Here is a 27,866-nt window from a genome sequence, read left to right on the forward strand (position 1 = left end):
GAGGGGATGGCCGGGGACCCCCGCCGGTGTCGGCGGGGCGCTGCGCCTCTCCGCAGCCCGCAGGTGCCGGTGCCGCCGGTGCTGCTGCCAATGATGCTGCCGCCAACGGTGCTGCCGATGCCGGTGCTGCCGGTGTCGGTGCTGCTGGTGCTGCTGCCGGTGCCGGTGGCGCTGGCGGCCGGGGGGCGCCGCTGTGCTGCATTGCGGGGCGGGCGGCCCGTCCCCGTCCCCGTGCCCATCCCCGTCCCCGCCCGCCCGGTCGGCTCGGCCCGGCCCTCCCGGGGGGAGCGGGGCTATCGGGGCCGGGCAGCGCCGCCGGCTCCGGGTAGGAATGTCCCTGCGCGCCCAGATAATGTTATTTATATCGCGGTGCAGGGCGGCTCCGCTCCCCCCGCCCCGCTCCCGCACCGGCCCCGCCGCCGCCGCCGCCGCTCTCCCGCCCGCCGCCCCGCGCAGGTGAGACCCCGCGGCACCGGGATGCGCCGCTCCGGGAAGCACGGGAGGGACCGGGGGAACAGCGGTAGGCGCCGGTCCCCGGGGACACGCGGTGGGGGGGGCACCGGCAGGCGCTGCCCGCCCCGGGGATACCGGGTGGGGGGTGCTGCGCCGAACACCGGGCGCGGTACCGGGGGGGACGGTGGGCACGGAGGAAAGTTTGGTCGCGAGGGTGAAGAGCCCTCCGGGGAGCCTGAACCCCCTTTTCACCCGCGGCGGGGGGTCTGCTGTCTCCCCGTGTCCCTTGGGGCTGCTCCCGGGAAGGACGGGGCGGGCGAGTGGCGGTGACTTTCTAGGGACACCCTGTGGACAGCCCGGGGACAGTGTAGGGACACCCTGGGGACACTTTTCCTGGGGTGCCAACCCCTGGAGGGCTCCCCACACTAGCCCTTGGTGCTCCCAGCACTGTTGGGACATGGTGGAAAAGCCGAGTCCTGAGGGTCTTGGTGGGACACATCACCCAACCCACTTTGTCCCCCAGTTTTTAGCAACTGGGCTAACTGGAGGGTTACTGGGAAGGGTTTTTGGGGTGCCATGCCCTTGGTCCCCGTTGTCCCGGTGCCAGGAGGATGCTCATGGGTAGGCGTTGGGTTAGGGGAATTCTTACCCTCACCCCAATAACCTAGGGGTCCCCCAGGCCTGATTTCCCAGCTCTTCCCTTTATAAATCTCCAGCTCCCAAACCAGGGGATTGGGGTGCCCTGGAAGACAGTGGCAAGCACAGGAGACTCAGTAAACCCTGCTGGGTGCCAGCATGGCCCCCCACGGAGTATTTTATAGCTATCCTGTGGTTTTGGGGCACCGTCTGGTGATTTTGGGGTGCGGGGGGGGGGCAGCTCCTAAGAAGGGAGTGGGACTCGGCTAGCGCCGTGCGCAGGGAAGGCCTATTTATAGCCAAAAATGTCTGTGGAGTGTCAGCACGTGTGCGTGTCACCGGCTTGGGTGACATGGGACAGTCCTGGCACGGCCGGCATGTGGCCCTGGGGAAGCCCAAATTCTCCTGGCGGGTGGGAGTGTGGCTGGGGAGCCCTGGCCGGGGCAGGGCAGTGCTGCCGGAGGAGCTGTGCCATGCCTTTCCATGCCCAAGTGCCCCGTGCTGTGCTGCGCGGCCGTGCCGAGAGGGACCATCTGCTCCCAGCCCTGGCCCCGTGCCTGGCAGGCAGGAGACTGTTGGGGGGCTGGGGGAATGCCCCCCGGCTCCTGCCCCTTCCCAACCGGAGCATGTCTGCTTGTGGACGTGGGGGAGATGCCAAATCCAAAGTGTTTTGGTGAAGTGGAGCAATGGGGACATGCCAGGCTCTGGGTGGCAGTGATGGGGCAGAATTTTGGGGTGTTTTGGGCGATTCTGATGACTTTCTGTGCACTGGAAATGGGCTTGCCAGCAGCATGCTGTGGCTGTGAGGGATGAGCCAGGGAATGGGTTTGAGGGTGCCATAAGTGCCAGGTGCCAACCGCTGCCCCGACCGCCCTCGGGGTGTGGGGGGACATTCCCTATGCCTGGCGGGGGGACCGTGGTGGTGGCACAGTGCCAGCCCCTCACCGGGAAGTGCTGATTCACCGAGGCGAGCCGCTGGCCGGGGAAGGCGACGCTGCCCGGGCCACGGCCGCAAGATGCTGGCGGCGAGGCCGGCATGCTGGCATTCCCAGCTTTCCACACGCTGAGCGGCAGGAATGACAATTCCCGGGTGGCGGGTGCTGGTGGCGGCGTGGCTGTGGCAGGGAGGGATGCTTGGAAGGCGCCGGTGTGGCGGAGGGAGATTTAAAGGGTGGGTGAGCGCCCACGCCTGGAATGCTCCCATGGGCCTGCTGTGGCTCCCTTCGGCGTCATCTCCTCCTCCTCCTCCTCTTCCTCCTCCTCTTTCTCCTCCTTGGATGCTCACAGCCATGGCCCCGCTGCCGTGTTGTCGGGGACACAGTCAGAACTGGTCTCTCCTGCAGAGACCAGACACAACTTAGCACACCCAAACTGCTGGCAGTCCCTGAAGTTTTGGGAGGAAAAACCCCAAATCTGGTCTCCCAGAGGGTTTTCCTGCCAGCGCGAGCTGGGTGCTCAGGCAGAGGCACGGAGTCATGGCACGAGGGGCTGCCCTCCTGCCTGCTCTGGTACACATCTGCATGACCCTGCACCCACACGAGTGCCTGTTGTGTGTGTCCCATGCATGCTCTGGTGTGTTCCTGCATGTCCTTGCTCAGGCATACAAACTCTGGCACATTTCTACTTGTCCTTGTTCACCTGTGCACGCTCTGGCATGTCCCTGTGTGTCCTTGCTCACAGGCGCACTCTGTCACACTTCTGTATGTCCTCGTTCACACGTGGATGCTGTGACAAGTCCCTGCATGTCCTGGCTCACAGGTACACACTCTGCCACCCTTCTCCGTGCCCTTCCTCACACTTGTTCACTCTGGTGTCTTCCCGAGTGTCCTTGCTGTGCTGCCCACACTCCTGCACGCTCCTCCACATCCTTGCACACTCCCGGTGCCTCCAGGTCCAAGCCAAGGCCCTGCCTGTGCCACCCCGATTAGGGTGCGGAGTTGGGGTGTGGCACAGCCTGGGCCGCCCCGATAACTCTGTCAGGGGGGACATGGGGGATGCCCGGGGCATCCGAGAGGGACCTGGGGGCCCATGGGTTGTCACAGCTCACGGGGACAGCAGGGATTTGGGGCACACGGGGTTCCCCCTGGCACCCACTGCTGAGGGCTCTGTGCAGCTCTGGGTTGCAGGAGAGGTCCTGGACATGCTGCTGGCTGTGGGGAGCCCCAGCCCATCTCCTCACACCCCTCAGGGGCCCCAGCAGCCACCGACAGCTGCTCAGAGGCATTTTTAGATACCAGCCATGTCCTATCTGTGTCTCAAATGTCCCTGGGGGTGGGTGCCCCCCCCTGCCGGCAGCTGTCACCCACTTTCTGCCTCCAGTGCTGCCGAAGCCCCTGTGCGGTGGGTGCAGGGGTCACGGTGGGAGTGAGCAGCAGCCCCTTCCCTGGGCATATCCGAGGATTGGGGGGACACCTCTGGGGATCTGGGCTGGGGTTTCAGCTGGGCAGAGGGACCTGGGTGGGGACTCAGCACTGTAAATAGCCATTAGCAGAGCTCGGCAGGGCTCAGCACGGTGGTCCTGGAGAGGGCAGCTGCCAGGTGCCCCCCCAACACCTGGGTGGGGCGAGGCTAAATCCCTCTGAGCAGCTTATCCCAAAGCTCTGAGCCGCAAATCCCCACGTGCCGCAGGGCCAGTGAGCCACCACGGCTGCACTGATGCTCACGGTCCTGCTGTCCCCCAGGGGCCTCTCACCAGTAGCCGACGGCCACTGGGCCGGGGCACACTGGGACCATGACCTCAGCCAATGACTACGAGCAGCTGGAGCTGCAGCAGCAGTACAGCCGCTTCAATGTCCGCTGGGACGCGTCCGACGATGAGCTGGACAACGACAACAGCTCCGCACGGCTCTTTGAGCGCTCCCGCATCAAAGCCCTGGCAGGTGGGTGGCAGGTCCCCTTGGTCCCACCTGGGTTGTCCCCACGGTCGGTGATCCCATGCCCATTGTCCCTTCAGATGAGCGGGAGGCCGTGCAGAAGAAAACCTTCACCAAGTGGGTGAACTCGCACTTGGCTCGCGTCACCTGCCGCATCTCAGACCTCTACATGGACCTCCGGGATGGAAGGGTGCTCATCAAGCTGCTGGAAGTGCTGTCAGGAGAGCTTCTGGTAAGAATCCCATCCAGCCAGAGACTCTGGTACCTGTGGCCTGCCATGGCATGCTACACCATTCCTCTTGGTGTTGGCCAAGGGTTGAGGTGGCAGCATGGGCGTGGGGGTGTCCCTGGGCAGGGCTTGGGGTACCTGGTGTGGGAGGGAGGGTGCTGACCACTGTCACACCCCAGCCCAAGCCCACCAAGGGCCGGATGCGGATCCACTGCCTGGAGAATGTGGACAAGGCGCTGCAGTTCCTGAAGGAGCAGCGGGTGCACCTGGAGAACATGGGCTCCCACGATATTGTGGACGGCAACCACCGCCTCGTCCTCGGCCTCATCTGGACCATCATCCTCCGCTTCCAGGTGAGGACATGTTGTTTGGGGCATCCCTCTGCTCCACACCTCATTCCCAGGTGGGAGCCATCCTCCATGGAACTGCTGTTCAAACCCCAGAATGTCCTTTTGCCCCCCAGATCCAGGACATCATTGTGGAGACGCAGGAGGGCCGGGAGACACGCTCTGCCAGGGATGCACTGCTGCTCTGGTGCCAGATGAAGACAGCAGGGTAGGTGGTGGGACCCCCACATGACTGCGTCATGGTCTGTGAGTATCTGGACAGTGACAGTAACACCCTGTCCCCATCGCAGGTATCCCCATGTGAATGTCACCAACTTCACCTCGAGCTGGAAGGACGGGCTGGCCTTCAATGCCCTCATCCACAGGCACAGGTAGGCGGCACAGCAGCAGGCACTGGGGTGGCGAGAGATGTCCTACAGGTGTGTCACTGCTGTCTCATGCTCTCTGTCCCCAGGCCTGAGCTGGTTGACTTCCAAAACCTTACCAAATCCAATGCCCGGCACAACCTGGAGCATGCGTTCAGCGTGGCAGAGCGGCACCTGGGCATCACCCCTCTCCTCGACCCAGAAGGTGAGGCAATTGCTGCCAGTCCTCCTGCCTCAGTTTCCTCTGGGACATTCCTAGGCTCCAGAGCCTGGAGCACAGAGAGGTTCCCAATACATGGAAGAAGGGCCTGGGTGGGCACAGGAAAGACATCATGAGGCTGTGGTAACCTGTGAAGTGGGTTGCGGTTGGGTCAGGAGTGACACCTCTCACTCACACCGGGCAGATGTGTTCACGGAGAACCCTGATGAGAAGTCCATCATCACCTACGTGGTGGCCTTCTACCACTACTTCTCCAAGATGAAGGTGCTGGAGGTGGAGGGACGGCGCCTGGGCAAGGTAGGGAATGGTGCTGAGGAGGCTGGGGGTGTTCTCTTGGGGTGCCAACTCCTCATGCTCACCCCTGGTCCCACCACAGGTCATCGAGCACGCCAAAGAAACAGAACGGATGATCGAGGGCTATGGGGGGCTGGCATCCGACCTGCTCACCTGGATTGAGCAGACCATCGCCTCCCTCAACAGCCGTAGCTTTGCCAACTCGCTGGCTGGGGTGCAGCACCAGCTGCAAGCCTTCAGCACCTACCGCACTGTGGAGAAGCCCCCCAAGTAAGAGCCCCCTGCTCCCCATGCCCGCCCGGTGGTGTGGGGCACCCAAGAGTGCCCAACGCTGAGCTCTCTCTGGGGCAGGTTTCAGGAGAAGGGCAACCTGGAGGTGCTGCTCTTCACCATCCAGTCGCGGATGAGGGCCAACAACCAGCGCGTCTACACCCCACACGAGGGGCGCCTGGTCTCTGACATCAACCGGGTATGGGCTCCATCTGCTGTGGGAGCTGGGGGCTGTCTCCTCTGGTCAGCTCAGGTCCATCTCCTGGGGGAAACTGAACACCTCTTCTGCGGCAGATTAGGTCCATCCCTGAGCAGTTCAGGTCCTTGGGCAGGCTAGGATGGGTCCTGGAGCAGGTTGAATCCATCTCCTGGGGCAGTTCAGGTCCACTCCAGGACAAGCAGAATCCATACTGGGACAGGACTGATCCATCCCATGGCAGGTTGTGCTCCTCCACCTGGGGGTCACCAGCAGAACAAGACATGGGTGGGTGGGAGAATGTGGGATACAGGGGATGTGCCATCTGTCCAGTGCCGCCTTCCCTCAGGCCTGGGAGCAGCTGGAGAAAGCAGAGCATGAGCGGGAGCTGGCGCTGCGCAACGAGCTGATCCGTCAGGAGAAGCTGGAGCAGCTGGCACGGCGCTTTGACCGCAAAGCAGCCATGCGGGAGGCCTGGCTGAGCGAGAACCAGCGCCTGGTGGCCCAGGTGAGGAGGGGGAACCACCCACCCCAGGGACCCCCCAGCTTGGGAAGCGCACCAGAGCCTCACCATGGGCTCTGTGCCGGGCAGGACAACTTCGGGCAGGACCTGGCAGCGGTGGAGGCGGCCAAGAAGAAGCACGAGGCCATTGAGACAGACACGGCTGCCTACAGGGAGAGGGTGCAGGCCATCGAGGCGGTGGCCAAGGAGCTGGAGCTGGAGGGCTACCATGACATCCAGCGCATCAAGGGGCGGAAGGACAACATCCTGCGGCTCTGGGAACAGCTCCTGGAGCTGCTGGCTGCCCGGCGCCAGCGCCTGGAGATGAACCTCACCTTGCAGCACCTCTTCCAGGAGATGCTTCATTGTATTGACTGGATGGATGAGGTCAAGGTGAGCTGTGGGCATTGGGTGTCACCATGGGTGACGCGTCTTTGTCCCACCAGCTGTCGATGGGAGTTCACTGGGGAGGGAGATGAGATGTTGGGGTGCTGGTGCTGAGTTTTGGGTGTCAGTGCAAAATGGCTGAGGGTCTCCTGCAGGTGAAGCTGGCATCTCCTGAATCTGGGAAGCACCTTCTGGAAGCAGAGGAGCTGCTGCAGACCCACCGTCTGTTGGAGGCGGACATGGCCGTACAAGCAGAGAAGACCCGGGCCATCAGCGCTGCCGCCCTCCGCTTTGCTGACGCTGAGGGTAGGTTTGCCAGGACAGCCCTGCACCCCTGGCATGGCCAAGGGAAAGCAGGACACTGTCCTGACGAGCATCCACCCTGCTCACTGTCCAGGCTATCGTCCCTGCGATCCCAAAGTCATCCGGGACCGCGTGAGCCACCTGGAGATGTGCCGTCGAGAGCTGCAGGTACTGGCGGCGCGGAGGAGAGCCTTGCTGGAGCAATCCCGCTCCCTCTGGACCTGCCTGTGGGAGCTAGACGAGGCAGAGAGCTGGATCAAGGAGCAGGAGCAGCTCTACTCCTCCCTGGACTTCGGGAAGGACCTGCCGGGCGTGCTGCTGCTCCAGCGCCGGCACGCTGCCTTCGAGGCCGAGCTGCGGAGCCGGGGCGGGCGGCTGGAGCAGACGCTGGCGGTGGGCGAGGGGCTGGCGGCCGCGGGCCGGGCGACCGAGCAGCTGCGGGAGCGGGGGGCGGCCGTGCGGGCGCTGTGGGCGCAGCTGGAGGAGCTGGCGGCGTTCCGACGGCGCGGCTTGCGGGAAGCCGAGGGCTTCTTCCAGTTCCAGGCGGAGGTGGAGGAGTTGGCGGAGGGGCTGCAGGATGCCCGCCGGCGGGCGGCCGCCGAGGAGCTGGGCCAGGATGAATCCCGCACCCTCGTCCTGCTGCGGCAGCACCAGGAGCTGCTGGACGAGCTGGCGGCCGCCCGGGAGCAGCTGGACAGGCTGGCTCAGCAGGCCGAGGGCTTCCCGCCGGAGCTGCGCGCCGGCCCCGAGGCGCAGAGCCGGCTGGCGGCCCTGCGGGAGCTGCACGCCGAGGCGGCCGCGCTGGCCGAGCGCCGCGGCCGCCAGCTGCAGGATGCCCTGAACCTCTACACTGTTTTCGGGGAGAGTGACGCCTGCCATCTCTGGATGGGCTCCAAGGAGACCTGGCTGGCAGAGCTGGAGGTGCCGCAGGCGCTGGAGGACCTGGACGTGACGCAGCGCAGGTAGGAAGGAGCCCCCGCCGTGGCGGTGCTGCGGTGCCCTGTCCTGAGCTGCTGCTCGTTCTAAGCCTGGACGTTCCCACAGGCTGGAGGGGCTGGAGCAAGACATGGCCACCGTGGCTTCCCAGATCGCCGCGGTCAACCAGGCAGCCGACGGGCTCCTGGCTAGCGGTCACCCCCGGAGCCCCCAGGTGCGGCAGTGCCGGGAGCAGCTCAACGAGAGGTACGCTGGCCGTCTTGCCGGGCAGGCGGGTGACACAGTGCCGGTGCATTCCCCGCCATCCCCCGCCTCTGTCCCGCAGGTGGGGCCGGTTCCGGGAGCTGGTGTCGGAGCGCCGGAGGGCGGTGGGCTCGGCACTGCGCCTCCTCAACTACAACCTGGAGTCCGAGGAGACCCAGAAATGGCTGCGGAGCAAAGCCCGGGCGGTGGAGGCTACGGCCGAGCTGGGTCGTGACCTGGCCGGTGTCCTGGCCACCCAGCGCAAGCTCTACGGCATCGAGCGGGAGCTGGCAGTGGCCCAGGACCGCCTGGCCGCCCTGCGCTCCCAAGCCGAGCGCCTGGCCGAGGAGCGGCCCGAGGCGGCCACCGAGGTGGCCCAGAAGCTGGCCATGGCCACCTCCGCCTGGGACGAGCTGCAGGCGGCCCTGGCAGAGCGCGCAGCATCCCTGGGGGAAGCCGGGCAGCTCCGGAGTTTCCTGCAGGACCTGGATGACTTCCAGGCGTGGCTTTTCGGGGCTCAGAAAGCTGTGGCAGCCGTCGACGAGGTGCCGGCGTCACTGGGGGAGGCAGAGGAGATGCTGCAGCGGCACGAAGCGGCCCGGCGCGATGCTGAGGAGCATGCGGGAGCCTTCACCGCCTTGGTGGAGGCAGGGGAGCGGGTGCTGGGGGGACAGACGGACCCCGAATACGAGGGGCTGCGGCAGCGCCTGGGCGGCGTGAAGGACGGCTGGGCTGCCCTGGGCAAGATGGCAGAGGCTCGGAAGCGCTTCCTCACCCAGTGCCGCAACTTCCAGGAGTTCCTTCGCGACACCAAGCAGGCGGAGATCCTCCTCACCAAGCAGGTGGGTGTTCAAGCGATGTCCTTTGGGTCTCACGGACACCCCAAAAACGGGTGATCATGCACTGGCTGATCCCTTGCTGTGCCCCTCAGGAGTACACGCTGTCCCACCTGGAGCTCCCCTCCACACTGGAGGGCTCGGCCGCTGCCCTGCACCGCTTCCAGAACTTTCGTGCTGGTGTGGAGAGCAATGCCAAGAAGGTCCCAGAGGTGGTGGTTGGTGGCACCAAGCTGGTGGCTGAGGAGAACATCTTTGCTGAGAAGATCTCTGAGAAGTGCCGAACTCTCCAGGAGCGGTGAGTCCGGCACAGGGCCGGCAGATGGGTGGGCAGTGTGGGCAGCGGGGCTGATGCTGCACATCCATGGTTCTCTGCCAGGCATGGAGCTGTCATGGACAAGGTGGAGGAGGCAGCAGGTTTGATGCAGGACAACCATGACCTACAGACCTTCCTGCAGAGCTGCCGTGAGGTAGGAGTGCAGCATGGCTGGTGACATCCCTCGGGGGGCCCCACTGGCTGAGCACTGACACCCTTCTCTTCAGTTTGATGCCTGGGTGGATGAGAAGATGCTGATGGCTCAGGATGTCTCCTATGGAGAAGCCCGTGGTCTCCACAGCAAGTGGCAGAAGCACCAGGCATTCATGGCTGAGCTAGCACCCAACCAGAGCTGGCTGGAGAAGATTGAGGCGGTGGGTGCCAGATGGGGAATGGAGTTGGGGAAGAGTCTGGAGCATGAGGAATTGCTGAGCAACTGGGAGGCTTGGCATGGAGAAAAGGAGGTTCAGGGGGGACCTTCTTGCTCTCTACAACTTCCTGATGGGAGGGTGCAGCCAGTTGGGGGTTGGCCTCTGCTCCCTGGAAACAAGGGAAAGGACAAGAGGAAACAGCCTCAAGTTGCACCAGGGGAGGTTTTGATTGGATATCAGGGAAAATTTCTTCAGGGAAAGGGTTGTGCAGCCCTGGCACATTCTGCCCATGGAGGTGGTAGAATCCCCATGCCTGGAGGGATTTAAAAGCTGTGTGGACATGGCATTTGGGGACATGGGTTAGCAGTGGCCTTGGCAGCTCTGGGGGAATGTTTGGACTTGTCCTGAGAGGTTCCATGACTCTGGAATGCTCCCAGCCTGCTGCATGGGTGAGATGTCCCCATGCTGCAGTGACCACCCACCTCTGTGCTGCTGCCGCAGGAGGGGACGGAGCTGGCCAGGCGCAAGCCGCAGTACGGCGCGGTGGTGACGCAGCGGCTGGAGGAGCTGCGCCGGCGCTGGGCCGAGCTGCGCGGCGCTGCCGAGGACAAGGGCCGGCAGCTGTTCGAGGCCGAGCGCGCGGCGCTGTACGCCCGGAGCTACGGGGAGCTGGAGAGCTGGCTGGGGCGGGCGCAGGAGGAGCTGCGCCATGCTGAGAAGGTCAAGGACCTCACCGCCACCAACCTGCTGCTCAAGAGGTTGACGGTGGGTACTGGCACCTCACAGGGTCCTTTGGGAAGGAGTGGGAGGTCCAAGGCAATAGAGTTTGTTCCCTAATGGGGCTGGGGTTCTCCATCTCAGCTCGAATCCCTAACTCACATGGATTTGCCCCACCAGAGACTGGAAGAGCAAGTGAGAACGTGGATGAAGGAGCTGGAGGAACTGGGGTGGCAGGGCACCCCTGGTACTGGGGATGTGCCAGATACCACCAAGCAGGAACAGATGCTCCGGCAGCGAGTCCTTGAGCTGCTGGAGCCACTGGAGAGGAAGAGGAAGGAGTTGGAGACTGCCAAGGCAATGTACCAGCTGGGGCGGGATCTGGAGGATGAGACGGTGAGTATCCTTGCTGTGGCAGGGGCTGGGGGGCTGGGGCTACCCATGGGTGCTGCAGGGGGCTCAGTGGGTGCTCCTTCCTGCAGCTGTGGGTGCAGGAGCGGCTTTCTCTGGCGAGGTCAACGGATCACGGCACTGACCTCCCGAGCGTGCAGCGCCTGACCAAGAGGAATGAGGTGAGCCTGGGTACTGCAGCAACAGCCACCATCTCGGGTGGTCCCTCGGGATCCATCCCATGGGTGACTCTCGCTGTGACTTCCCTCCTGCCGGCAGACACTGCAGAAGGAGCTGGCGGGCCATGCACCGCGCCTGGGCGAGGTGCTGAGCCGGGGAGAGGCAGCGGGGAGCGGTGAGGAGCCAGGCCCAGAGCTGGCAGCACAGGCGCAGGAGCTGCGGGCGCTGTGGGAGACGCTGCAGGAGGAGGCAGCCGCCCGGCACCGGCGCCTGCGGGAGGCTGAAGAGGCCCAGCAGTACTACCTGGATGCTGACGAGGCCGAGGCCTGGGTCAGCGAGCAGGAGCTCTTCATGGGACCCGAGGAGAAACCAAAGGTGAGGAGTGATTCCATGTGGTGCTTCATGTTTGAGGGTCTGTTCCGTACTGTGCCGTGCCTTGCTGGGATATCCAGTGTTGACCGAGGTGGTGCCACGCCATTCTGTTGAACATCATCCACATGTGACACACTGTGGTGTGTCTTGCTCCTGTCATTCCCGTGCCATTACACAGCATCCATCCCCTTCCATGCCATGCCCCTCTGAGCTCACCGTTGCTCCCTGTGGCATCAGACGGAGCCAGGACATTCCTGTAGGGCAGGCACTGAGTCTAGACCCTAGTCCCTGTCCCCCAGCCATGCCAGGTGCTGATGGCACCGATGTTTCCCGTGCCATAGGATGAGGAGAGCTGCTTGATGATGCTGAAGAGACATGTCCGGCAGCTGCGCTCCATTGAGGACTACGGACAAACCATCAAGGAGCTGGCAGGGAGGGCACAGCAGCTGCTCTCTGCCGGCCACCCCGAGGGGTAGGTGCTACGCCATGTGTCCCCTGTCCTTCGGGGCAACCCTGTGCCCTCAGAACTGTGTGGGTGGGGGGTTTGGCTGGAGCTCTGGCAGTGTCAGCTGCTCCAGTTGGGCAGGGAGGTGGTTGGAGAGAGATATGGGGATAATATGGGGAGCACAAAGTGGGTCCTTCACCCCCAGCCCCCCCGGTTGTCAACATGGGTGGGTCGGGAACATTTTTTCTTGGGTGAGAACTGGGTGTCTGTGTGCCGGGGCCGCGCAGGGAGCAGATCATCCGGCTGCAGGGCCAGGTGGACAAGCACTACGCGGGGCTGAAGGAGGCGGCCGAGGAGCGCCGACGGCGCCTGGAGAACATGTCCCACCTCTTCCAGCTGAAGCGGGAGGTGGAAGAGCTGGAGCAGTGGATTGCTGAGCGCGATGTGGTTGCTTCCTCCCCGGAGATGGGGCAGGACCTGGACCATGTCATGGTGAGAGTGCTGGCATGGATGTGGCAGTACTCACGGGTAGCTTGAGGGGGGCGACTTGACTCTTCTCTTCCCTCCATGCAGCTCCTGAGAGAGAAGTTTCGTGAGTTCGCGCGGGAGACAGGGAGCGTGGGGCAGGAGCGCGTGGACCGGGTGAACCTGACCATTGAGGACCTCATTGACGCGGGGCACATCGAGGCAGCCACCATAGCTGAGTGGAAGGATGGGCTGAATGAGAGCTGGGCTGACCTCCTGGAGCTGATTGACACCCGCATGCAGCTCCTCGCCGCCTCCCATGACCTCCATAAATACTTCTACGACGGTGCTGAGCTGCTGGCCCTCATCGCCACCCGGCGCCAGGAACTGCCCCAGGATCTGGGCGAGGATGCTGGCACGGTGGAGGCTTTCCACCGCATGCACAATGCCTTTGAGAGGGACCTCCAGCTGCTGGAGGCACAGGTGAGGCTCCAACCTGACATGGATGCCAGCACTCAGCATTCTCTGTGGTCTGGTGGAAGGGGTCCCTACCCATGGTGGGAGGCTGGGCTCAATGGTCCTTGAGGTTCCTTCCAACCCAAGCCGTTCTGTGGTTTGTGCAGGTGCAGCAGTTTCGGGAGACAGCAGCACGCCTGCAGACCGCCTATGCTGGGGAGAAGGCAGCTGGAATCCAGGAGAAGGAGCAGGAGGTGTCCCGAGCGCTGCAGGAGCTGCTGGAAGCGTGCAGCGGGCGCCGGGCACGGCTGACAGACACGGCCGACAAACACCGCTTCTTCAGCATGGCACGGGATCTGCTCTCCTGGATGGAGAGCACTGTCCGGCAGATTGAGACACAGGAGAAACCCAGGTATGGATGCTCCCAGCAGGCACCCGGGATGGGGCATGGAACTGATGGCACCACTGACGCTGGCACCTCTGTGTCCTCAGGGATGTCTCCTCGGTGGAGCTGCTGATGAAATACCACCAGGGAATTAAGGCTGAGGTGGATGCTCGAGGCAAGAACTTTACCAACTGCATCGAGCTGGGCAAGAAGCTGCTGCAGCGCAAGCACCAGGACTCACCAGAGGTGAGGAAATCAGGGATGGGGGGTAGTGGGGGTGATGCCATCTGTGCCACTCCCTAACAGCATCCCCTCACAGATCAAGGCGAAGCTGGTGGAGCTGGTGGACAAGAGGAAAGCCATGATGGAGACGTGGGAGCAGCGCTGGGAGCGGCTGCGGCTGCGTGAGTGCGCTGGGGGTGCTGGGGAGGAGTGCGGCAGTGCCGGGGGCGGTGGGGGGAGCGGTCCAGGGGCTGAGCGCTGCCCATCCCTCCCACAGTGCTGGAGGTGTGCCAGTTCTCCCGCGATGCCTCGGTGGCCGAGTCGTGGCTCATGGCTCAGGAGCCCTACCTGGCCAGCAGCGACTACGGGCAGACGGTGGATGCGGTGGAGAAGCTGCTGAAGCGACATGAGGCTTTTGAGAAGTCCTCCGCCACTTGGGAGGAGCGCATTGCCGCCCTCAGGAAGCTGACAACGGTGAGAAAGGCTTGGGATGAGGTCTCTGCCTGCCCTGGCGCAGTCTCCCCCCCATCCCTTACCACCTTCACTCTTTGCCTGGCAGCTGGAGCTCCTTGGCGGGCGGTCTCTGCGTGAGGGGCTAGTGCGGGACGGGACGACGCGCTCCGAAGCTCCTGACTACTGCCTGGATCTGGATGGGGAGCTGGAGGCCGGGTAAGGGATGCCACCATCATTCCATGTGACCAGGGACACTGTTTCCACATCCCTCTTCTCAAGCCATTAAGCATGTTTTGTAGCATTAAGGGGCTTTTTAGCAATTTGCCTTTTCCAAGCAATAAATTGATGCTGATGAAGGGGAAAGATGAAGGTCAAGCCTCACCCTGACAGGGCTTTGATCCCTCATGGGGGACAGGAGAGCAGCAGCCAGCCCCATCCCTATGGGATCATGTCTGGGATGGGGATGCTGACAGGCTGTCTCCCTGTGCAGGTCGGAGGAGGAGGAGGAAGAGGAGGAGAAGAAGGATGTGAGCACACAGGACACTTCGCTGCCCACTACAGATGGACCAGAGCCGGTCAGTTCTTGAGTTTAGCTTTTACCTTCCCCGATGACCAAAAAAGGTGTCCCTGCATGCAAAAAAGTGTCCCTGCATGCAAAAAGGTGTCCCTGCATGTCCCACAGCTCCTTGCACCCCCTGTGACCATGACCTCACTGTGTTGACAGATCCCTGCATTCCTAACCCTCACCTTGTCCTTGCCTTGTGTTGAATAAATGTTGAATGACCCCAAAAAGGCCAGGTGGGCAGAGGGGTACTCAGGTCCCCTTTGCCCCAGCTCCTGGGGTGACATTGGGGGTGGCATCCATGGTGTATGCCTGTGTCTGGGATCCGTGCAGCAGCCAGAGTTGGAGTGTCTGCCCTGGGGCCACTGTGTCACCCCAAGGGACATCATTGCTGTACGGGACATCAGCACCCTGTGGGGCATCGTCACCCTGCGGGATATCATTGGAACCGTGCAGGACATCAGCACCCTGCAGGGAATTTTCACCCTGTGGGTCATTATCATCCTGTGGAGCATCATCACCCCGAGAGACACAGTCACCGTATGGATCAGTCACCCCATGGGGCACTGTCACCCTGTGGGGCATCATCACCCTGTGGGACGTTGTCACTCTACACGGCATCAGCACCCTGTGGGGCATCATTGCACCCTGCAGCATTGTCACCCTGTGAGGCAGGCATCGTCACCCACAGGGCATTGTCATCGTGTGCCAGCCCCTGTGCTCGCTGCCAGCTCTCTGCTCCTCCCACGTGCTCTGCCTATGCAGGGACACGATGGCTCTCTGTGGCTCTGCCTGCTTGGGGACAGGAACCTCTCCTTCTGCCTCTTCTGCCTGCCTGGGGACATGGGCATCTCGTAGTTCCTCTGGGACCAGATCACTCTCCCCTGCCTGGGGACAGGATCCTTGAGTGCCTACATGGGAACAAGCTAATTTGTGCTTGATCAGGAATGTGGGGATCTTCTGGCTGCTCGGGGAGAGTGTACCCCTCCGCCTGCTTGGGGACATGGCCATTTTCATCAGCCTGGGGACAGTAGCCCTTTCTGCTCACTGCCAGCCTACTCAGGGACATGGGCATCCTCTTGCTCCTTGGGGACAGGAACCCCTTCTGCCTCTTCTGCCTGCTTGGGGACATTGGCATCTTCTGGCTCCTTGGGGCAAGATCATTTCTGCCAGCACAGGGACATGCACATCTTCTGGCTACTCAGGAACAGGATCCTCTCTGCCTGCTTGGGGACAGGAGTGCTCTCTGCTTACTGCCAGCCTGCTAGGGAACATGGCCATCATCTGGATCCCTGGGGACCAGATCACTTTCTCTGTGTAGGGACAGGATCCTTAAGAACCTATTTGAGGACAAGAACATTTCTGCTGGCTCAGGGAAATGGGCATCTCCTCGGGTACAGGGTACTGCTCTGCGTTCTGGGGGACATGGGAATCTTCTGGCTCCTTGGGGACAGGGTGGTCTTTGCCTGCTCAGGAATACAGACACTTTTGCCTGCTTGGGGACAGAAGCCCCCTCTACCTGGGACATCTCCTGCCACCCTGGGAACAAGATCACATTTGCCTGCTTGGGGACAAGACCCCTGACTACACATCTGGGGACAAGACCACTGCCTGCCTGGGGACATGGGCATCTCCTGGCTCCTTGGGGACAGGGGGCCTGACCAAGCCCCTCCTGTAGCTCCCAGCTGGATAGGCGTCCCCTTCGTCAGGCACCACTGATGCCTTGAGATGATGGCACTGATGCCATGGTCCCCAACCAGACCTCTCACTGTCCCCGTGTCCCCTGGACTGGCAGCAACACTGCAGTGGCTCCCAGAACTGCTCATCTAACTTGGTTCAACCTCATCACCCAAATCTGAGGAGACACTGGCACCAAGACTGGGGGCTGCCAGGGCTGGCCCATGTCCCAGCCTCTCACTGGGGTCCTCCCAGTAGCCACCAGTTGTTGTGCACTGGAGCTGGTGGCTTCACTGGCACTGTGCTGAGGGTCCCAGCTGATTGCTGGGGTCTTCCCAGTACACACCAATTCCCACATACTGGAGCTGGTGGGGTCACCGGCACTGAGATCTGGGGGTCCTAGGGCTGGACCATGTCCCAGCCGCTCAGTAGGGTCCTCCCAGTAGCCAACAATTCCTGCACACTGGGGCTGGACACGTGGACACACACACACATTGACACCACACTGAGTGCCAGGGCTCAACCATGTCCCAGATGCTCACTGGGGTCTTCCCAATAGCCATCAGTTCCCACACACTGCATCTGGTGGGGTCACTGGCACTGTGTGGAGGGTCCCGGGGCTGCACTCACTGCAGGATCCCAGACACTCAGTGGGGGATCATCAAATCTGGGATGGGGATGCTGAGCCATCCTCCCGGCAGTCACCAGTTCTCACCTATCAGAACTGGTGGGGTCATTGGCATCCAGCCACTCATTGGGCTCCTCCCAGTAGACACCAGTTCCCACATTTCGGAGCTGGTGATGTCACTGGTATGGAGACCTGGGGGTGACTCACCCCCAGGCCACCAGACTGAGGTCTATGACCCACTGGTGACAGCAACCTGTGTGCCCAGTGCCACCATGGGAGGGCACGACACCTTGCCGCGGGTCCGGCGGTGGCAGTGGGTGGACGATACTGCGGCATAACCGTGCTGTTGCCTTGCAACAGCTGGCACCGAGGACAGGTGACGAGGAGCCGTTGTCACCGACCCCACGGCCACCGCGGGAGGAGCCGGAGGAGCCGGCCACGCTGCCCGCCCGTGTCAGCAGTGTCCAACTGGAGGGCTACCTCGGCCGCAAGCACGACCTGGAGGCGGCCACCAAGCGTGCATCCAACCGGTAGGCACGGCAGCGGTGGCAGCGAGCGCAGTGTCCCCGGTGGGCCGGTGTCCCCAGGGTGACACGGTGCTGGTGCAGGTCATGGAGCACACGGTACTGCGTCCTGCGGGGCGGCCAGCTCGCCTTCTTCAAGGACGCCAAGAGCCGCGCGCTGGGGCTGCCGTGCCAGGGCGAGGAGCCCCTGGGGCTGTGGGACGCCCGCTGCGAGGTACCCGCGGGCTACAAGAAGAAGAAACATGTCTTCAAGCTCAGGTGAGGGTGTGGTGCCTTGTGGGGTGGCACAGTGGGCATGCGTGGCATTGGTGTCTGTGCTCTGTCCCTAGGCTCAGCAATGGCAGCGAGTGGCTCTTCCATGGCAAGGATGAGGTGAGGGGTGGCCTGGGGGGACACGGGGTGGCTAGTGGAACCCAGGGGGCACAGGGTGGCTGGAGGATGTGGCGGTGGTCAGCAGTGCCCAAGGGGCATGGGTGGTCAGAGGTCCAGAGGGACACAGGGTGGCTGGTTGTTCCCAGGGGGACACCAGTGGTGCCCAGGGATATATAGGGTTGGCTGTAGTTGCGATGGGGATGTGGTGGTGGCCAGCAGTGACTGGGGTACACAGGGATGGCTGGGGGATGTAGTCAGCAGTGGCCAGCAATGCTCAGAGGGGCAGGGGATGGCCAGGGGTGCCATGAGGACACAGTGAGGGGCTGGCAGTGCCCGAGGAGACATGGATGCCTGCAGAAGACTTGGAGCAACTGGCATCACCCGGGGGCCCTGGGTTTGCCTGGGACTCTATTGGGGGGCCAGGGAAGCCCCCCCGACCACCCCCCCATGCCCACAGGAGGAGCTGCAGGCCTGGCTGCAGGGGCTGAGCGCGGCCATCACGGAGTGTCGGGGCGGCCGCGGGAAGGTGCAGAGCCTCCCCCTGCCCATACCCCCGGCCCCCCCTGAAGCCCCCCTGCCCCGCAAGGACAAGGAGAAACGCTTCAGCTTCTTCCCAAAAAAGAAATAACCCCCCTGGATGGCGGGGGGGAGGGGATGACACCCCACGTCACGCCAGCGGGGCCACGCGTGCGTAAGGAGACGCGTGTGCGGTGCCTGTACAGGTGCCACCAGGTCCAGAGGGGCACGCGGGGGTCACGTGTGGGCAGGAGCCCCCCAGCCCCCCTGCCACAAGCACACGTGTCCGTGTGCACAGTGTATATATATATATTTGTATTTATATATATACATACATTTACACGCTTCAGGCACACCCCTGTGTGGAGGCGGCCGCAGGTGCCCCCCAGGCGTGTGCCCCCCGTGCCCGTACGTGTCCCTGCACGCACACGTCTGCACACGTGTGTCCCCGCATGCAGGTGCGCCCCCGGCCCCCCTCCGCACGCACGGCACAGGTGTGCGCCCCACAGGTGTGCATGGACCCCCCCAGCACCTGCCCGGGGGGCACATGGGTGCCCCCCAAAGCCATAACCCCCCCAACCGCAGCGCGTGGGTGCAGAGGGGGAACCCCCTGGCCCCCACGGGCACCAACCAAAGAGCGCCAGCCCAGGGGGGCCCCTCTCTGGCACCCCCCATCCCGTGTGCCCCCCCAGCCGGGGTGGGGGGGCCCCCTGCACCCCGCAGCTGGGCCGAGACACCCTGGGGGGGGGAGGGCGACCACAGAGGAACTTTGGGTTCAGTTTGGGTTTTTTTTTCTAATAAAGATGTGAAAGCAAGTGGGGTGCAGTGCTGGGTGCCTGCAGAGCATGGGGGGCTGCTGGTACTTCTAGTGGGAGGTTCTTGGGGTGCCCCAGGTCCTGTGGGCAGAGAGAACCGGGGTGTCCCTTGTCCAGAGCAGGTTGGGAGTCCCCGGGGTGCTTTTTCTGCCAGGTGGGTTGGGGGAGTCCATGGGTGCCCCTTTTCCTGTCGGATGGGGGGCCATGGGGGAGTCCCCTTCTTCCAGGTACATCAGGGGTCCATGGGGTGCCCCTTCTCCTGGACAAGCTGGGGGTCCATGGGGTGCTCCTTTCAAGAGGGCTGAGGGTCCACAGGGCTGCCCCTTCTCCTGGGCAGACTGGAAGTTCCCAAAGGGTTCCTTCTTCCAAACAGCCAGGGGGGCCATGGGGTGCCCCTTCTTCCAGGCAGGTTGAGGATCCATGGGGTGACCTTTCTTCCAACTAGACTTGAGGTCCATGTGGTGCCCCTTCTTCCAGGAAGGTTGAGGGTCCATGGGGGTGCTCCTTCCCTTGGAGTCCACAGGACACCCATTCTACCTTTCCTGCCCCTAGCTGGCAGCATCGAGGGTCTGAAACTTCTGCCGCAGGTCCCTGACGAGGCCGTGGCGCAGCGGCTCGGGGCTGCCAGGGGTCTCGGGGCAGCGCCGCCGGTACTCCTCGGACGCCTGGTAGGCTTTGCAGCGCTCCACCACCGCCTTCAGGCAGATCTTCTCCCGCGTGGTGGGCGAGCGGATCTGCACATAGGCCGGCGGCTCCGGCAGCCGCTCCAGCACCAGCACCCGCTGCCCCGGGCCCAGAGGGGCTTCGGCAGCTACCCACAGCGCCCCGTCACTGCTGTACCGCGCTGGCGCCGGGCTCGGGGTGTTGGAGCCCCCGTTGGCCTCAGCACTGCGGCTCCGGCCACTGCCCCGCTCCTTCCCAGCCGGGCGCCCACCGCGGCCGGGACCCTCGGGCGCTGAGCGGCTGCGGCTCACCAGCGGCGGCCGCGGGGCACCGAAACGGGCACGGAGCTCCTGCACATCGGGCCAGGTGAAGGGTTCGGCGCCCACAGGGCTTGAGGGGCTGCGGGGGGCACGGGGCGACGGGGATGCCACCGGCACCTCGTCCTGTGGCACAGCCAGTGAAGGGGTGCTGGGGGTGGGGTCCCCATCCTCCTGCGGCGGCAGCGGGGGGTGGCGGGTGCCGGCGCGGCGGCTCTTGATGCGGAGGCTGTACTGCCGTGCCAGCTGGTACACCTTGGTGCCCAGGTGAGGGGGTGTCAACAGCAGCTGCGGAGGTGGCCCTGGGGGTGACACCGCGGTGCCCACATCATCCTCCTCCAGGATGAGCAGCGGCTCGGGGGGCTGCACCCCGTTCTCCTGGCACAGCTCTGGTGCCTCGGGCTGGGTGGGGGGCTCAGGGCTCTCAGGGGGCCGTGGGAGCCCATTGAGGCGACACACGGAGCTCCGCACCAGCCCCTTAGGGATGAAGGAGAGGCTCTCGCGGCGGCGCACCCCGAAGCCGGCATCGCGGTGCTCGGCATGCCCATAGTAGCTCTTGATCTTGTCGAGGAGCAGGCGGTCGCGGTTGGAGAGCAGCGATTCCCGGCGGGCTTTGATGAAGGGCTCAGGAGAGGGGATGGCACTGCGGGACTCCCCGGGCTCCGCGGATTCTAGTGGGGGGCCCCCATCCAGGCTGAGGGTGCTGCCACCATGGCTGGGGGTGCGTCCCAGGGTCCCCTCCAGTGCCAGGCTGCTCCTTCGGGACAAGCTGCTGCCGCCGCCGAACCGCTCAGCAATGACACTGGCCTGGTCCAGCACTGAGGGCGGCAGGATGCTGGCGGCTCCTTCCCCCTCCTCCTCTTCCTCCTCCTCACTGCTCAACACCTGCAAATCCTCCGCAGCGTGCTCCGGTTCCCTGTCCCCGCTGGGCAGCGCCAGGGTCCCCACCAGGGACGGGGATTTGGGGACCTTGGGGTGCTCCCCAGCACTGCTGTTAGGGGTGTGGGTGCTGGGTCCCTGGGCACTCCCAGGTGTGGGCCGGGGGGTCGCACTGACCTTCTCACAGCTCCCTGGCCCCCAGCTGCTCGGCCGCTTGGGTCCCTCCAGCACCCATGGGTGCTCCCCAGCCTGGGCAAGACAAATGTGGGGAGTCATGAGCTGGAGGGGTCACCCAGCTGCTCCAATCAGGTTAAATCCCAGCCAAGCCATGGGGCCCTGGGAGGGAGCACTGAGAGCAACATGGGGTGCCCTGGAGTGGAGCGGGATGTCCTGGTAGTGAGGCAGGGTACCCCAGGAGTGATGTGGGAGTGCTCCAGAAGCATTTTGGGGTGCTCTGCATGCCCTCCCTGGGATTTGAAGGGCTGGGGTAGGTACCTGCTCCTCCTGGGGCTCCAACAGCAAATCCCTGGACCCTGGCAACTCCTCCTGGCAGTCCTTGCCCAAAGCCTCCTCTTCCTCCTCCTCCACCACCATGCCCTCAACTGCTGCCCAGGCTCTGGAGTGCTGGTGTGGTTCCCCCATTTCCAGGAGCGCCCCGTCGCTGCCAGTGTTCTGTGCAGGGGTGAGCGCCGGGCTCAGTGCCCTGTGCCAGGGCTGGAGGGACTGGGCACCCCAATCCACCACACCCAGCCTTACCTTCAGCCCTGCCAGCCGGGATAGAGAAAAGCAGAGATTAGTGGAGGGAGCACCCAAAATTACCCCCATGGTCCCCAACCACCCCCCTGCCTGCCACACCAGTGCTGCAGTTGTGCCAGCTCACCTTGCTCACCCAGGTGCCACAGGTTGTGCTTGGTGGGCTCTGGGGGGAGGGGAGGTGACAGTGGCATCACCCCCGTGTCCCCCAACTCATCAGCACCCCGAGCCCCCTGATCCCGTCCGCTGTCCACACCCGACTGCCTGCGCCCTCCGTGTCCCTGCAGCCGCTCCAGCAGCGTCTCCGTGTGCCCCTGGTGCTGGAAGGGCTCTGTGGGAACAGGGACAGGGCACCATCAGCACCCAGTGCCATCCTCCCTATGGGCATTGGTGTCACCCAGCCACAGCTGGGCCCTGGTGAAGGGGTGATGGAGGGGTAGCATGGTAGGAACCCACGGGACAGCAGGAACACTGGTGACACGTGGCTCTCACCAGACTGCCGGCGTCCCTGGAGTGGCTCGGTGGCAGCGTCACCCAGGGGCTGGCAGGACCAGCTCTTCTTCAGGCGCTCAGGGCTGCAGCGGGGCAAGCGTGGGGGATCTGTGGGGACAGGGAGTGACACCAGGGAAAATGGGGGGATAGGAGTAGCGCAGAGAGGGAATGATAGGGCACTGGTGGCACTTACAGAACAGGTCCATCTCCAAGATGGCTTCCTTAGCCTGGGTGGAGGGAGGATGGAGAGAAATGGGGCAAAGGTGGGATACAGCTGCCCCCCTCACTGTGCCAGGAGGTCCCTGGTGTCACTGGGGTGCCCACCCCACCAATCTCACCTTTTGGGGAATGGTGGCATGGTGGTTCTCCAGGATGAGCCGCTTGATGTGGTGAGTCCACACGCGCTTCTCCTCCACGCTCTTGGCCTGAGGGGCACAGGGAGGGTGGTGGGGTCGGGCAGGGGGTTCCAGGGTATCCCCAGGGTGCCCCCCACCCCATGCCCCCCTACCTGCAGGCTGTGCTGCTGTTTGCCGTGCTTGTAGTGTGCCAGGCTGAAGCACAGCGAGTCCCGCGTGCTCTCAATCAGCATCAGCGAGGAGCACTGCCGGGAGAGGCATCAGCATCCCTGGAACTTCCCACCCCAGCACCCACTGGGGTCCCTGGCACTTACTGGGCTCCCCTGTTCCCAGCATTCCCCAGTTCACCCAACCCCACCAGTCACTGGGGTTCCTGGCACCCACCCTGTCCCTCCATCCTGGGTATCCACAGGAGTCCCTGGCACTCAGTGGGCTTCCCACCCCCCATCACCCTCACAGTCTCCTGTCCTTATCCCGCACCGGGATGTGGCTCTTGTAGACATAGTGGTCACCACGGCGCTTGGTGATGAGCAGGGCCTTGTCAAAGAGGAAGAGGGCACGGTCGTGTCGCACCCGCTGTGCCCGAAATGTGCCCTCCAGCACCAGCTCCCCGTAGCTCGTCAGGTCCGGCCCCTTCCAGCCCAGCAGCAGCGACTGGATCTCCTGCACAGACACAGGAGCATCAGCACCCCTGCCACAGTGCCCATCTTGTGTCACCTGGTGCCACCCACAGTCCCTGTGGTGTTCCCCTGGTGTCCCCTGGTGCCCACCTGCTGGCGGATGGCGTGCTCGTGCTTGCGCTTCATGTCATTGATGTACCAGGCCACGCAGGTCATGGTGTCGATGGCCTCCAGCACCAGCTCGTAGTCATCCCCCGCCTTGTGCTCGAAGTGCCTGGCGATCTCCTGGGGGCAGCACGTGGCATCAGGACATGGGAATGTGCCGTGCCAGGTGTCTGGACTGCTCCAGGCACCCAAGCCCCACGTCCCTGTGCCGCCCCTGGTAGCCAGGCTAGGCCAGATGCCCACAGCTCCTCCCTGTGTCACCCCAGACTGTGCCAGGCGCCCACGCCACAGCAGGTGCCCACACTGTGCCGTGCCGGGCACCAGGTGCTCACCTGGAGCAGCAGGTGGTACTTGAGGATCCTCTGGACAGGCTTAAGCAGGTAGGCCCCGAGGGGCAGCGCATGGCGCAGCCGCTCCTGGCATTCCCGCAGGAACCGTGCCTGGACCTTGCTCCTCATGCACTCGGTCAGTGCCGCCACCGAGCTGCGGGCAGGGAGGGGGCTCAGATCCCTGCCCACCCTTGCTCACCTGTGTGCCCCCTGCCCACCTCCCTGCTCACTCAGCTGTGCCCCCTACCCACCTGGGGTAGTTGTTGCAGTACTGGGTGTAGATGGCAAATTCCTGGCTCTGCAGGTAAGAGGAACACAGTGAGAGCCTGGTATGACAATGCGTCCCCCCTGGTGTCCCCACAAGGCTCCCTGTGCCCTTACCCGGGTGACGAAGCACACTGCCACAGCCACGGGGTCATTGGCGCAGCTCTCCAGGTTTTGCAGGAGGGTGCTGGGGGGCACAGAGAGGACAGGGTGACCACAGCCCCGCACACACTCACAGGACAGGGTCGCACCCCTGTCACCTCCCAGTGGCACCAGCTCCCCTACCTGCTGAGCTCATAGATGTCCTCAATGTTCCCAAAGAGCGCGCTGACCTGCTCCGGTCGCAGCACCGGCTCCTCCGCGTCGATGATCTTGCCCAGGTAACCCTGCCAGGCACCCACGGTGGCACCATTGCACCCCTAGACCCCACACCGTGTCTGAGGGGTTTGCCCCTTGTGCCCCCTGGCACCCACCTCCACGATGCTGCGCAGGTCACGAGCGTAGGTGCGCTCTGACTCCACGATCTCCTGCACCACGCGGTCCAGGTAGCTGGGCTTGGCCCCGGGACTCCCGAAAGCTGCCAGGGGGTGCCCACCGCGGGCACCAGGCCACCCCCCTGGGGATGCATTGTTGTTGGCGTTATGGAGTCCCTCGGCCCACGCCTCAGTCCTGGTGCCGGGCGGATCCTCCATGGCACAGCCAGGCTCCAGGCTCAGGGCAGGGCGCTGCGGGCACGCGGGCACCGGCATCCCGGCATCCCCTGGCACCAGTGGGGCACAGGGCGGCTCTGAGGGGAGAATGGTGGGTTAGAGGGTGCAGAGAGCCCCCAGATATGGGTGGCATGTGGCACCAAGGGAGTTCACCCTGACAAAGAGTTCTGATGGGTAAACCCTCTATGCCAAGGGGTGCTAGCATCCCCCGACCCCAAAAATCCCTGGGTACAGCACAACGGAGTCTCTGCACAGTCCACCAATGCTGAGATTTGGGAGTCCTGCCCCTCCTCATCCCAGACCCGGGGACCGCGCTGGGACTCTGCCCCCACCCACCCGGGCCGTGCGTCACCGCCGCGCCCGCGGGACACCTTCCAGGTGAGCTCAGCGCCGGCTCGCCCTTCCGGACCACCGGTGCCACCGGGATCCTCCCGTGCCGCCGAAACGGCTCAGTGCCACAAACACAGTTGGGACAGCCAGAAAACAGCGGCCAGTGGCAAAGCGTGTGGGAGTGTCGAGGCCACTGAGCCCGGTCACCGCGGCGGGTGGCCCTGGGGACAGTGACCTTGGGCTGGGCCACGTGCTGCGCCGGCGGCGTGGCCGCCCGAGCCCCCCGGCACCCCCGGTGCCGGCACCGAACCGGTCAGGCCGGTTCCCGCCGCCGCTTCCCCACACCCACCGTGCCGCGTGGCCGCCATCCAGCCACCGCCCTCCCCGGGGCTTCCCCGAGCACGCCAGGAGCCCCCCAAAACGCCACCGCGGTGCCTCCTAAGTGGGGTTCAGGTCCATGTCACCAGCGGTGCCACCGCCCGGAACCCCGGGTACTGGCACATCCAACCGTGCCAAGGGGCACCTCCCGGGCACCCTGCATTTGCGTGATTGGAGGAACAGCTCGCCCAGCCCTCAAATTCCTCACCCCTACTGGCATGGGGCACCCGGTCCCAGGGTCACCTCGGCCCCGGCGGGGGCACCCAGCCGGTGACACCAGAGACAGTAGACCCCAAGCATCCCTCCGAGCAGGATCCGACTCTTATCCCACCCTGCCGGGAGGGACAAAAGAAGACCCCCAGGTGGAACGGGGGGAGCAGACAGGGGGTCCCCCACTTAACACACGGGCGGGGATTTGTGGCTACCGCAGCTCGTCCCCGAAGGGCCACCCCCCGGCCATCCTAATCCGCTCACAACACCGTGATTAAGGCGCCAGTTTCACGTCACCGAGACCGCGGCCACTCTCCTGGGCCCGTCGGCCACAGTCATCCCGCCCCGGTGATCGGGGGGGGGTTGATCCTCTTACCCGTGTCCCCCCCCCCGGTATCACCTCGGTGGGCACGCGGCCGCCCAGAGCCCTCCCGCTCCCGCCTGCTCCGGGTGGGATTAGCTGTGACCTTCACGCCCCCGACCCTCCCCAGTCCCGCCACAGAGGACGGGCGATGCTCCTGGAGTGCCGAACAGGGGGCTCTGATGTGTCCCCAAAACTCCCCGGTGGGGGAAACTGAGGCAGGCGCCGGGTTTGTGGTGCCGGGCCGGCGGGAGGGAGGTGGGATTTTCTTCTCCCCACCGTGGGATCGCCGGCCCCGTTGCACATTCCAGCGCGGGAGTTGGGGCGCGAGGCACAGCCCACGGCGTTTTCCCAGGATCCCGGCACGGCACGGCACGCCGGGAGAGGGGCCGCGGCGCGCCAGCCCGCCGGAGCCATATAAGGGCAGGCGGTTCACCATTTCCAGGCATTTTCCAGAATCCCAGCGGCCTTGGGAGCGGGGAGGTCGCCGCCGGCTCCGGCGCAGCTGCCGCGGCCGTCGCTCCCGGCCCCGGCTGGCACCGCCGCTGCCCGGCGGGCACGGGCTGGGCTCCGGCGCTCCTGCCCGCAGGGCATCGGGGGGCTCGGTACCACGGGGGTCCCCGTGTCACGGTATTCCCGGGACAAGGCGGCACCGAGCCGCGGGGCTGACAAAGCCTCTTAGTGCCCGGCGCCCATGGCGTCGCGCCGCCTAATCCCGAAGGAGGGGCGCAGGACACCCCCACCTCCCACTGGTACCCCTGTCCAGGGTCACCCCACACGCCAGTCCTGCACCCCCGGCTCGGCTTGAGGACATCCCCAATTTCTCTGGGTGCCTGTCCCGGGGATCTGCCAGCACCCCAAGGTCCTGCTGTCCCCTTCCCCTCGGGGGCCCCAGTATCCCCAACTCCCACTTCGTGGGGACCCCCAGCTCCTGCTACACTCCGGGCATCCCTGGACTCACGAATCCTGCCTAACCAGGGCCCGTGGATCCTGCTCCACCGGGATGCAACGGCTCCTGCCCCACCAGGACCCACGGATCCTGCTCCACCGGGACCCACGGATCCTGTCGCGCGGGAATGCAAGGGCTCCCGCCCCACCGGAACCCCGGAATCCCACTCCACTGGGATGCAACGACTCCCTTTCCACCGGGCCCCTCGGCTCCCGCTTCACCGGGATGCAACAGCTCCTGCAGCACCAGGACCTCCGGATCCTGCCCCACCGGGAGACCCCCTCTATCGGGGACCCTCGGGACCGCCCCCTCCCGGCGGGGACCCCCGGCTCCCCTCCCGCTGACCCCACGGCCGTGCCCCGTTCCCGCCCGGACCGGACTCACCGCGCTCCGCTACCGCCGCCGCCCCGACCCGTCCCGTCCCGCCCCGTCCCGGCCGTGCCCGCAGGAAGCGGCGGGAGCGCCCCGGGGCGGGGACAGCGGCCGCCCCGCCCGGCCCCGGGAACGGGAACTCCCGGGAATGGGAGCGGGACAACACAGCACCGAGCCCGGGCGTGACCGCGGGGCACGGCCGGTACTGTCCCGGTCCTGGTCCGGTCCAAGAATGTTTCCGGTACAGTCTTGGTACAGTCCTGACACGGTCCCGGCACAGTCCAGGTGTGATCCAGGTACTGTCCTGGTACAGGAGCCGTTCAGAGATGGTTCAGGTACTCTCCCGGCACGGTGCCGGTACTGTTCCGGTACAGAACTAGGCGTGCTTCTGGCGTGGTCCCGTTACTGTGCAGGCACAGTCCCGAGGCGGTCGCGGGATGCTCCTGATCCTGATCGGGGTGCACCGAGCATGGCAGATGGGAGCCTGCAGCCACTGCGTCACCCGTGGGGTCCCTTCCCAGGGGACACGGGGGCCCAGCCCCAGCCATGGACACCCCGCATTCCTGCCTGACGGGACACAGACAGGGACATAGACAGGGACACAGATAGGAACGCAGACAGGGACACAGACAGCCATTGCCACCAGGCGCGGGGTGGATGCAGGGCACCCCTCTGTGCCGAGGTGGGATGGGTGCCCGCGGGTGGGGCTGGTCCCAGTGCCCCTCCATCCCACCTCAGCCACTTCCATGACCAATGCACAGC

General features: G+C 64.5%; 2 protein-coding genes across 4 annotated transcripts; one reads left to right on the top strand and one right to left on the bottom strand.

Moving 5' to 3' along the window:
- The first annotated feature begins 329 nt into the window (after positions 1-329).
- On the top strand, positions 330-18,956 carry SPTB (spectrin beta, erythrocytic). The gene is made up of 36 exons (XM_059848761.1): positions 330-456; positions 3,771-3,968; positions 4,043-4,194; positions 4,371-4,544; positions 4,655-4,746; positions 4,829-4,909; positions 4,993-5,108; positions 5,308-5,420; positions 5,500-5,687; positions 5,769-5,886; positions 6,233-6,391; positions 6,476-6,778; positions 6,928-7,078; positions 7,170-8,037; positions 8,120-8,257; positions 8,337-9,096; positions 9,186-9,388; positions 9,470-9,560; positions 9,634-9,780; positions 10,279-10,542; positions 10,675-10,890; positions 10,977-11,066; positions 11,164-11,439; positions 11,778-11,908; positions 12,169-12,373; positions 12,455-12,829; positions 12,970-13,214; positions 13,295-13,433; positions 13,507-13,591; positions 13,687-13,883; positions 13,969-14,078; positions 14,353-14,437; positions 17,090-17,259; positions 17,338-17,511; positions 17,583-17,625; positions 18,083-18,956. Exons 2-36 carry the CDS (start codon positions 3,821-3,823, stop codon positions 18,251-18,253), a joined length of 6,978 nt encoding a protein of 2,325 aa, XP_059704744.1. The 5' UTR covers positions 330-456; positions 3,771-3,820; the 3' UTR covers positions 18,254-18,956.
- On the bottom strand, positions 18,916-27,227 carry PLEKHG3 (pleckstrin homology and RhoGEF domain containing G3). Of its 3 annotated transcripts, XM_059848766.1 has the most exons (16): positions 25,184-25,792; positions 24,268-24,581; positions 24,080-24,180; positions 23,912-23,981; positions 23,782-23,828; positions 23,534-23,684; positions 23,187-23,321; positions 22,897-23,079; positions 22,569-22,661; positions 22,399-22,485; positions 22,254-22,287; positions 22,061-22,168; positions 21,825-21,899; positions 21,696-21,734; positions 21,311-21,579; positions 18,916-21,064 (listed from the first exon to the last, which is right to left on the bottom strand). In XM_059848766.1, the coding sequence occupies exons 1-16, from the start codon at positions 25,200-25,202 to the stop codon at positions 19,505-19,507; spliced, it is 3,285 nt and encodes a 1,094-aa protein (XP_059704749.1). In that variant the 5' UTR covers positions 25,203-25,792; the 3' UTR covers positions 18,916-19,504. The 3 variants fall into 3 exon arrangements, with proteins under 3 accessions (XP_059704749.1, XP_059704748.1, XP_059704747.1); XM_059848765.1 differs by lacking the exon at positions 25,184-25,792 and adding an exon at positions 27,117-27,227 and having other exon boundaries at positions 21,696-21,899; XM_059848764.1 differs by having other exon boundaries at positions 21,696-21,899.
- Positions 27,228-27,866: the final 639 nt, after the last annotated feature.

The sequence above is a fragment of the Haemorhous mexicanus genome, chromosome 6, assembly GCF_027477595.1.
Source record: "Haemorhous mexicanus isolate bHaeMex1 chromosome 6, bHaeMex1.pri, whole genome shotgun sequence".
Lineage (NCBI taxonomy): Eukaryota > Metazoa > Chordata > Aves > Passeriformes > Fringillidae > Haemorhous > Haemorhous mexicanus.